Here is an 11,035-nt window from a genome sequence, read left to right as displayed (position 1 = left end):
AGAGAGAGACTCACACACTGTGATTAACAGACCTACCACATTATCCTTTTCCAGAAGGCTTCTTGCTGGCTCACCTGGTGGTGGTCAGGGTAGAGGAGGAACAGAGACTGATATTCTACGTTCTTACTGTTTTCTCCAAGACCCCTTAACAGAGCCTTTTCACCCTCTCGAGCTCAGCACCCCTTCAGTAGCAGCACCTAATTCCCATTCTGCTCTTCCCAGAGCCAGCTCTGTTCATCCTTCCTCATCCCCCTCAGAGACCTGGATCCTTGTTCCAAGCAGCCCTGCTCCTGGATTCTCAAGGATGATGATTTCAGGTTCATTCCTGGGCTCCTCCAGCCAGAAAGGCCAGCGATGCTTCCCATGGTCACTGAACCCATGAAGAGTGTGTCCCCTTCTCAACTCTCCATGACATATCTTCATATCAAAGTATCTCCCTTAGAATAACGGACATTGCTTTTGACTTCCCGGTATGGCCTGCCATGTGTACTTCCTTACTCCTTTGGTTACACCGAAGCGTAAGCGGATAGCTGTTACAGAGGAGGGAGGAGCCCGAACTCAGGGGTTCTGTGTTAAGAGGGCAGTGTGTCTCTTCCAGTAGCTGCTGGACCACAGCACTTGTGACTCCCACAAGGTCCCTGATCTGCAGAAAGCCAGAAGGGTGGTTCTCCAGATGATGCAGAAAGCAACGGAAGGACCTGAAGAACTGCAACAATGACCCACCCTGACCAGTGGCCGAGAAGGTGGGCAGGTGTAAATGGTTCTCACTTGATTCCTAGGAATCACGCACCCCGGCAGCTTTGTTCTCCGATGAATATTCTAGCGTGGGTTTCCTCTGCGTGTTGGAACTTTCTGTGACAATAAGTTGTGCAACAACAGAGTGGGCAGAGTAACACGAACACTTCAGATAGCTCATTTTGATTTTGTCAGTGGACAGGGTCTTACCGTGCACATACGGAATAGTCCCTGCTATCAAAACAGAGGAAAATCAGTTATAATAAGAAACAGTTTGAAGGTGGTAAAATTAGGTATGAGGTTATTTTCCGCTTCCCTGCCTTCCATTATTAGTGAAGCGACCAGTCTGTAGACATCTCGCTACTTGGAAGATAGTTACTCAAATCTACCTATGTCTTTAATGCGAATATAATTTCCAGCATCTCCTTTCTTTGTCTTTGAATTTTTTATTTATTTATTTATTTATTTGTTTATTTTTGGAGCTGAGGACCGAACCCGGGGCCTTGCATAGGCAAGGGCTCTACCACTGAGCTAAATCCCCAACCCTTGAAAATATTTTTTTAAACAGGGAGGCACCCTACACATTATAAATGTATGTCTTAAAGCAGTATTTAAAAGGAACGTCAACCACTAAAGTCAAGAAATATTATGTCAAAAGTGCTCTTCCCCATACCTTCTGGAGTTGATCACATCCTAACCTTTAAATTCCTTTAAAAAAAAAGTTTTGGCGTTGCTGTGTGTGTACCTACAAAACACAGGCGAATTTTAAACTTGTCTTTCATTTCTATGTCCCCACATTCGTCAAGCCTGGGTGCTGTGTGAGGTACTTCCTCACAGCTGTGACAAAATGCCTGACAGCAAGAAGAGATACTGGCTTGAGGTTTCAGGCCATCGAGGTGGGGACGGCATGGCCAAATCTGAGGGACCAGCGTGGCACAAGCTTTTACATCCTGGATCACTGGAGAGAGAACCCAGCAAAGGCTCTAACTCTCAGAGGCCAGCCACTCCCTCCCCTACCCCCCACCCCACAACTACATAAAAACCACCAGCAGCTTGGGAACCAGGTGTTCAAATCCAAGAGCCCGAGTAGGACATTTCAGATTTTCAAGATGCATAAAAACACGGGCTTCCTTTGGGTGAATGCCTAGAGGCGAGGTTGCTGGAAGTTAAGGAGTGCCTGCATAGCCCAAACAATGTCAGCCCCAAAATGCTGCCAGTTCACACACCGGAGAGTCCTTCATCCATATGTCTTTTACACTTGGCCCTTGGGACAGGTGTGTTTCTCTGCTAGCTGTTCCTTCCTGCGGGTGTTTTGACTTTTTGAGGAAGGATGTCACGCTCCTAATCCTCCAGCCACTCCCCCTGAGGGCTGAGACTCCTAGATGGCATCACCAACACATGGCCAACTTTTCGCCATAAGATGCCTGTGTGGTGAGTGTGCTCTCTTGCGTGGCTTTAATTTCCCCTCTTCTGATTACTAACGAATTAAGTTCCCTTCCAATAAAGGGCAAATGCTTATTGGCCACTTGTTTTCTTCCCTCCGGCCTCCTCCTGTCTCTTTTTGCCTCCCTTCATTCACTAACTGGCTTCTTTCTCCGGGGGTTGTAGATCTTCGCCCACCCCAGCAGTATCACCGAGGCAGGGCTCTTTCCCTGCTTTTCCTCCTCCGCGGCGGAGTCGGGGTGGCTAGACCTGAGCATCCCGAGCCGGGGTCCCCCGCGCCTCCCGTGCTACAGGAGCGCGGCCCCGAGGCGCGGTGTTGGCCGCGGTCTCCAGGCAGCGACGGGCGGGGCGGGAGCTGCCGCGGGAGCCGGGGCTGTGGAGGTTGCGGGGGCCAGGGGCGCGGCTGCCCAGCAGCGCCGGCAGGTGACGGGCGGTTCCCGGCGGGTGGGAAGGGGCCGCGCGGGCGGGCCGTACCGAGAACTCCGGGGTGGGCGCGAGGGAGCGGGCACAGTCTGTGGTCTAGGAGAAGGACCGCGCCCAGGCAGGGCTGAGTCCCCCAGGCCGGGCAGCCCTGTCCCAGCCCCCCCTTGTCCGGGTCTCCAACCGGCGACCTCTGGACCTTCAAACGCCCCCGAAGCCTGCCCTGACCCTTAGAAAGACACAGCGGCGAAAACCCTGCGATCCCCGTGGGGCGCCCCCGCCTGTTCCAAACAGGGCAACTTTGGATCCGCTGTTCATCCTAAGCGGGCCTCCTTGTCCCCTGCCCTAGCGAATTTGACCCCCAACTTGTGCTAGAAACAGAAGACCTTAGCAGGATCCAGGAGAATTGGTGGTTTCTTAGTCCCTAGAGGACGTGCCCCATGCCTTGTTTACTAAGAAGTGGATTGGTCAGGGATCGCAGAGGCAACCGTTGGCTTTTTTTTTTTTTTTTTTTTTTTTTTTTTTGGTACAGAGCTTGAGTACAGAGTGAAATGTAGCTCACGTAATTACTATTCGAGAGATCAGCTCTTTTTCCATAATTCTCCTTCTCCCAGCCCCCTTAAGATCAGGCCTCCACAGAAAACCTATTTTGGGGAATATTTCACTCTGTTCTTTCACATTTTTCCCAAATTCTGCTTCTCTATCAACAACAACTAAAAATTACCATATATATCCATTACTTATTACTAAGAAGAAATCCTGGGTTCTCATTTAAGAAAAGACAGAATGAAGGGTTTTGATTATTGTATGAAAAATAATTCTGAAATGAATTGAGATCTCCCCCCCACAGCTGGAGTTGTAGATTAAACCCCATTTATCACGAATGTTCTAGCAGTGCGTTACATCCCCTACCCTGTTTTTCAAGGTTTTTTTTTTTTTCAGCTTGTTTTCAAGACTCCAGGTACAGTGAGCTTTTGAATAACAAAGCTGGTGTTTATAGAGACTTAGATTTAAAGTGTTTTCATCCTTGCTGCTTTCTAAAAAGAAAGAAAGAAAGAAAATCCCACAAGAGGAAATTGTTATTAAAATGTGCAGAATGTGTATACTAAACCAGAGACTGGATTGCAGGCAAACTAACCTAAAATTAGGCAAGCTCGGAGTTAAGCAGAGAATCACTTCGTGTTTGTTTAAGTATGAGCACTACCTTTGTTGTATTTGTAAAGGTGCTTTCATCCGAGGAGCAGACCGCGTCCTTGGAAACCCTAGCAACGAGGTCAATATAATAATAATTGGAGGAACAGGAATCAGGTCAAAGTATTTTTAATTAAAAGCTGGATTTGCCAAAAGAACAGGAGCAAGCCAATCAAAACAAATTTGAGCCTAGCCTCCAATGGTAAAGGTCTCTCTCTCTCTCTCTCTCTCTCTCTCTCTCTCTCTCTCCCTCTCTCTCTCTCACACACACACACACACACACACACACACACACCATAAAGGCAGTGAGATGGTGGAGATGAAAGGCAATCCAATCTGGACCATTACCTTCCCATCCTGTGCTGAGTCAGGGCACCTGTCAATCATCTCATGGGTCCCTAGAGGAACCTTGGAGTCACACTCCTACATCCTTTACAAGGGACTCCACAACTCCAAGCTGTAAAGCAGGCCAGCCTCCCCTAGTCGTGAGCAGCACCTGTTCCAGGTAGGGGACATCTAGCCTCTGCTCTGAGTCCCTCTGAGACAGGATTCACAGACCTTTTGTTAAGCAGTTTGAGATATTCTTTTTTTTTAAGATAGGGTCCGGGGTTGGGGATTTAGCTCAGTGGTAGAGCGCTTGCCTAGCAAGCGCAAGGATCTGGGTTTGGTCCCCAGCTCCGAAAAAAAAAAAGAAAAAAAATTTAAGATAGGGTCCTCATGCAGCCCAAACCCGGACTCCCCCCACCCCAGACGCCTGATCTTCCTCTTTTCCCCTCTGAAGTGCTTAGCTTACCACCATTCACCAACACACCTTGGTTACTGAACATTTCAAGCCATTATTATTACACTGTTGTGTAATAAGTATTACGCTGAGACTGATTTCTAGGCAATGGCCACCAAACCTACACTGCTCTTCAGCAGCACCCTGGATAGCAAAAGCCTTTTCTAAACGCTGGAGCCAGCATACACTGGCCTAGGATAGAAACGGTCTGTGTACTACAGTTCTGGTTGGGGAAACCATGCTTTTTCTCTCCTTTACTTTGTAAATGGTAAGCCGTGAACCTGTCTGAGTGCATCTGTGGCCGCTACTGAACAAGATGTGTACACACACACACACACACACACACACACACACACACACTTGCCCCGAGCATTTGAAATAAAGCCACCAAAAAGCACTGCTCACAATTAACCATTTGGCTTTGTTCCGGCTTGTTTGTCAGAAGCCCTTGGAAGCTGGAAACAGAATCCGCTCTCAAGCAGCCATTTGATTTCCTCAATAAAGCCTCATTCGATTGCTCAGGCCGCTTATGAGTCCTAAATCAGATGTGTTTCTGCAGAGAGAAAAACAATCATTTTTCCAATAGGCCTTCCTTGCTCAGACACTCAAAAGGGTGCATTCAGAAGCCTGTAGATAATATAACAAGGTTCTCTTGTTCATTCACATTTTTGACAAACATTGCCATTATGGTTTCGGTAGCCGCAGAGCAACGTAAATTTTTTAAGCAATGCCCTTTGAGAGCCACAATTATAAATACCAGCTAACTGCTTCTGTTAACAAGAGCGTTCCTGCTCCTGTTTTCTATTTTTCAGGATGAATAAATATAAACCAGTCCCCAAGCGCTCTAGCCGGTCTCCTGTCCATCACACCAACCTGAGGACCCCGCCTTCAGGCAGAGCCTTTAAGGAAGAAGACTTCAACCTGATTTCAAAGGACTCCTTAGAATCGGATTCAGAAAGCCTCCCTCGAGAGGCTAAGTTCTGGTCTGATATTAAGGACCAAATCCAAGACAAAGATATGGAGCCCGACAGCTTAGAGGAGGATAGTTCAAGTGAGACCGAAGAGGCAGCCCACGGCACCAACAGGGAGGGCCTGGGAGCTCAAGGTGCTGGTGCGAATCACAGGTAAGAAACTGGCTTGTGACCGGCAGTTATGTTGAATAATTTCCCCGGTACCTTACCAGGTGAGAAAGGACGGACTGTCCTAATGAGCTCTGTGCAAGAGCAGGTCTCCCAGCAACCAGTGTGGCTCCCCGATTCACCATATTCTCCTCTCCTCTTCCTCCTCTCCTCTTCGTCCTCCTCTTCTCTAATCTGCCAATGCAGTCATTATTGACTGGGTATAGGAGCATCAAGAATATGCCTTAAGGACCAGGAGACACTTCAGTAGGCCATCAGGTATAACCATCCGTCTTCTTGTTGCTGTGGCAACAAGACAGAGGCGGGGGCAATGTATCTGTTCCCATGGTTCAGAGACTACAGTCTGCCATGGTACAGACGCCATGGAAGCTGAAGAGACTTGGTTTGTGATGGAGGAAGCCCAAGCTTCTGCTTCATGCATAGCACAAGGGAAGCCAAGAAGGAGGAAAAGACCTCCTTCTCCTCACTAGACCACATTTGCAAAGGCTCCCAAAACAGAAGCACATTTCACATTGTAAAAAACTTGTCCAGAGAGTCATGGTGAAGTCTCTAAGAGTCAAAATGAGTACCCAGCCCTGAGTCTCTTCCTTCTTTCTCTCCTTCATTTCACTGGAGACATCAAGGTAAAGGAAACTTGCCTTCACGTTAGGGAGTCTCAAAAATTCAGTAAAAATGATAAATGCTCTCATTGAAAGGGTGAAGGCAGAGGAGGGTTTAGAATGGCTTTAGCTAAACAGACTGGTTGAGCCAACTGGGGGTGGGAGGCAGAGGGGACAGCATCATGAAGCGATGTTTCTGGAAGCTGATGCCCTTAGAGAGTGAACATTACCAACTATGGACAAAGAAACAGCTCTGGCTAGCAAGGATTATTACGACGACATCCGTGCTGCGGGGTTTTTTAAAGGCCCCTTGTTTCTCTTTCTCCGTTCTTCATTGTAACGTGTTGCGGTTCCTACATTAAAGTTGGTAGGAATCAGGCTAACACAGAAGAAATCATCTGTCAGAGGTCATAGTGGTTTGAAGGCATGTTTTCCTTCCGTTATTAATGTCATGTTTCATTGTTTTTTGTTTGTTTTCTGGTACCGTGGATCAAACTCAGAGCCTTGGGCATACTAGGCAAGCGCTCTGCCACTGAGCCAGATATACACCTACAAGCTTTCAAACTTTGAAAAAAAAAAGTCTGTTCTACTGAAAAACTAGAAGGGGATAATGACACAAATCATATTTATATTGGGTTATTTTCAAGTCACAGTCATAAATATCATTTAGCCATTTCCTTGTTGGGGGTGGAGAGATGGCTCAATGGTTAGGAGTATGCACAGCTCACAGCTGCCTGTAACTCTAGCTCCCGGGGACCTGACACCTCAGGCCTCTGAAGCACCTACATTCAACTGCACACACCTATACAGAGATGCACAGATACGCACATGATTGAACAGAAAAAAAAAAAAACTAGCTTCCTTGTACCATTTTCATATCATTTCTCCATCTTCCTCCTCAGAAATGATCGAACCATGCTGCTGTGGGCGTACACCCTTTTTACCATTCTTTCACTTGTTCCTGGGTGCCTGTAATCACTGATGATGTGTGCACACACATATACAACATCCCTCTTTTGTTCTGTCAGCGTTACATTTTTGACATTTTCCTGTTAGGCCTTTGCTTCTCTTACAAATAAGTCACACTGTGTGGAAGGGCAGCTTACCCACTTCCTACTGTAACTTACTTATCTCAGGGCTGTGACCAAATACTGGACAAGAGGGACCCTAAGGAAGGAAAGAAGGAAGGAAGGAAGAGAGGGAGGGAGGGAGGGAGGGAGGGAGGGAGGGAGGGAGGAAGGGAGGGAGGGAGGGAGGGAGCCAATGTTGTGGCTCACAGTTCCAAAGACACGGTCCATCATGGCAGGACAGTCATGGCGGCAGGAGCTTGAGCCACTAGTCTCATAGCCTTGTGGTCAGGAAGCAGGGAGGGGTGAGACTACTCCTCAACCCCTTCTCTTTATCTGTCTAGTAGTTAGCGTGGGTCTCCTCACATCTCCTGTCTTCTACTTGATTCTAGTTCCTGTCAAGCTGACAATAGCATTCATCATTACTCTATCTACTGATGGATATATTTAGGCTGCTCTGGTTCTCATTTCACACAAGTGTCCATGTGCATCCTCCTGTGGCTTGTTGGAGACGTGAGTTCCTCTAGGGTATCTGTATGCAGAAGTACAGAATCTCAGGAGGAGGAACATGGGCCCAGCGCCTGCAGCCTTGCAGATCTCACAATTGCCAAGATACGTTAAACTTCTGAGAGGTTGTAACATTCTCCTTTTGGTAAAATTTAATCGCTAGTCCTTCATGACTTGCATGTTTAGACAGATTCTTCAATGACTGGTTAATTTCATTTAACAAAATATATTTTTTATCCTTATGATTATGGACTTGCCTCGTGCTCCACAGTACTCCAGTGCCTAGAAGTGTCATCTAACACCCTGGGTAGACACTAGTGTGTGTACCAGTTGACTTTTTTCTAAATGTTTTAACTGAAATATATAATATATATTCTTTCATTTACATATATACATAGATATGTATATAAAAGAATAGACAGAGCTTGGTGACAGATTAGCTACAGAGGTTGAAGAACAAAGGAAGCCACTAATGAAGGGTAGCAACAGTTACCATGTGTAGAACTTTTCTTGTGAGTCCATGATTGGACTACATGCTTTATGGATGTTACTTTCTTTAATCCTGTGGTGGTCCTGGGAGGTAGATACTATAGTCGACCCATCCTGGAGGTTGCCAGTGAGGATTCATGAAGTTGCCCCAATGCCCATCTGTATCTGGTGGGTACCAGAGCAGACCATTCATGCAGTCTGACTTGATGCTCTGTGTTTTTATCCTGGCTCTCCTATGGGAGATCTGTTCTCTTCGAGATAGGAAATGGTGATTGTGGGGTTGGGGATTTAGCTCAGTGGTAGAGCGCTTGCCTAGCAAGCGCAAGGCCCTGGGTTCGGTCCCCAGCTCCAAAAAAAAAAAAAAAAAAAAGAAAAGGAAATGGTGATTGTTTCGCTTATAGAAATGAGGGCATCATAAAGGAAGTCTTTTTTGTTGGTGGGTTTTTTTGTGATTTTTTTTATGTGTATGAGTGTGGTGTAGTGCCCACAGAGGCCAGAAGATGATGTCAGATCCCCTGGAACTGGAGTCAGAGTTGGTAGTGAGCTGCCGTGTGGCTACTGGGACTCTAACATGGGTCCTGCACAAGAGCAGCCAATGCTCTCAACCTGGGTCATCTCTCCAGCCCCCAAAAGTCTTCTGCGTTGTACACAGTTTTCTTGTCTGACTTTTAAGATGAAGAAACCACGACAAGATTCCACCTGATGTCCCCAGTTGTTTGCTGTTTCTTCCTTTGACACCAGGCATAACAGGCACCAGACTTTAGCCTTGTTCAAACTGTCAAGGGATCATTTGATTATGACATAGTCCATCTCAAAATAAAGGATTGTACTTCCAAAAGTAAAAATTATCACTAGGTTCCTCATCTTCTGGCACAGATGCCCTTAAATAATTCTGGTTCCCTCTGATTGCCCTGCCATGGGAATGTTTAATGACAGACCATAAACTACAGGGCAGAGTCAGGATGGACTGCACCCTTAGTACGTTTTAGTATGTAGTGCCCCCTTCATTGGATGTAAAAGGACCAGTTTCTCACTACAAAGAAAAACCAAACTGAAGGACTCGTCCAAATAATGTCTCAAAAATGTGATTCGAGTGCGGTTGGATATTGATCCTTTCTCTGCCTCGCCTTAGTCACGCAGTCCTTTCCTAGGTGTCCTGTCCCTCAAATCTAAGTAATTATGAGCCATGATACAAATAAATGGATCTCAGGCTCTCAACATAAAATTGAAGTAGGCTTTCATTTCCCAAAGGTAGATGGCATTCTGGGGATTGTAGTTCAAAAAGAAAAGAAAAAAAAAATTAGTTCAAGCCTGGCCTTAAACCAAGACAAACCTTTCTTCTCGCTTTTATAAGCGATAGTTTTAAAAGCCGCCTGACAAATCACTTAGACCCCCACTCGTGTTTTGATGTTGCTAGAACCTCCAGAAGTCAAAGCCACAGTTCAGTGTCTATGGATTAGAGAAAACCCTTTCCTTAATGGAAATTGGAGCAGCGTTGACCTCGGTGAATGAATCACGAGTGGAGAGAGGATCGTCATGTGATGACCCTTAAGCCCCACTCCAGAACGAGCCTGCTGACACTCAGCGCTCAAAGAAGCAGATCAATGTAATGCCCAGAGCATCAGAAATAATAATGTCCTCAGTCCTGAAGCCTTCTGAAGTCGTGTGCGTTAAATAAAAAAGATCAGAAAGCAGCCGCCCAGCACCTAGCATGTGAGCTTAATAAGGTCTTGTCAATAGGAATAATTATACAATTCTTTCCATGTGTAGGGCTCCTTGCTTCATATGTTGTTTCCTTCGTCTTAGCTGAAGCCTCTAGGTAAGCTGAATTTAATTTTAAAAATTTTTATGATAGTTCTAGGGAGTGAATCCAGGACTTTACACACATGCGAGCCCCTGCTTCGAACCATTTCCATTATTTTGTAGAGAAGAAACTGAGTCTCCAGGACATGTGCAGAGATCATAAATTGCTAGATAACTCAGTCCACGGCTCTAATTGTGAATATCTAAGTATGTAATCATGGGTCTAAAATGGCTTACCATCGAGTACTGACATACCACCAAGCTTGAGGACCTGTGTTTGATACCTAAGACCCATCTAGGAGAAGGAAAGACCTGGCTCCCATAAACTGTCCTCTGATCTCCCCATGTACACTGGGGTGCATGCGCACACACACAAACACACACACACACATACACACATATGCACACACTTACGCACACACATACACACACATACACACACACACAATAAATAAAGGAATGTAGTAAAATGAAATAAGCAATTGTGGAATGGTCTCATAAAGGTTTGCATTTTACTGAGTAGTAGAAAACTAAAGAGGGGGCTGTTGAGATGGCTTGGTGGGTAGAGGCACTTGCTACCAAGCTTAAGGGTCTGAGTTTGATTCCTCTGGATCCACATGGTGGAAACAGAACCAATTCCTCCAAGTTGTCCTCTGACCTCCAAACCAGCACTGACTGACATGTGCACACTCACACACACACACACACACACACACACACACACACACACACACACACACAATAATGATATCAGAAATGTAGAGACTGAAGTAGAACAATCTCAGGGTGGGCTAAACTGAAACCAGAGTAAATGTATGTATAGAATTATACATTTTTGTGTAACTCATTTGTCTAAAAGAT

General features: G+C 46.0%; 1 protein-coding gene across 4 annotated transcripts in view; it reads left to right on the top strand.

Annotated features, from left to right (window-relative positions):
* Positions 1–2,090: 2,090 nt before the first annotated feature.
* Jhy (junctional cadherin complex regulator) overlaps positions 2,091–11,035 on the top strand; it is a 56,731-nt gene continuing 47,786 nt past the window's right edge. The window contains 2 exon segments of one of the 4 annotated variants that reach the window (NM_001429449.1): positions 2,091–2,166; positions 5,383–5,694. In NM_001429449.1, the coding sequence (NP_001416378.1) occupies positions 2,156–2,166; positions 5,383–5,694 (323 nt within the window). In that variant the 5' untranslated portion in view covers positions 2,091–2,155. 4 annotated transcript variants of the gene reach the window in all.

This window comes from Rattus norvegicus, chromosome 8 (assembly GCF_021556685.1).
Source record: "Rattus norvegicus strain SHRSP/BbbUtx chromosome 8, alternate assembly SHRSP_T2T, whole genome shotgun sequence".
In the NCBI taxonomy this organism is placed as follows: Eukaryota; Metazoa; Chordata; class Mammalia; order Rodentia; family Muridae; genus Rattus; species Rattus norvegicus.
This window is presented reverse-complemented; position numbering and strand designations above follow the sequence as displayed.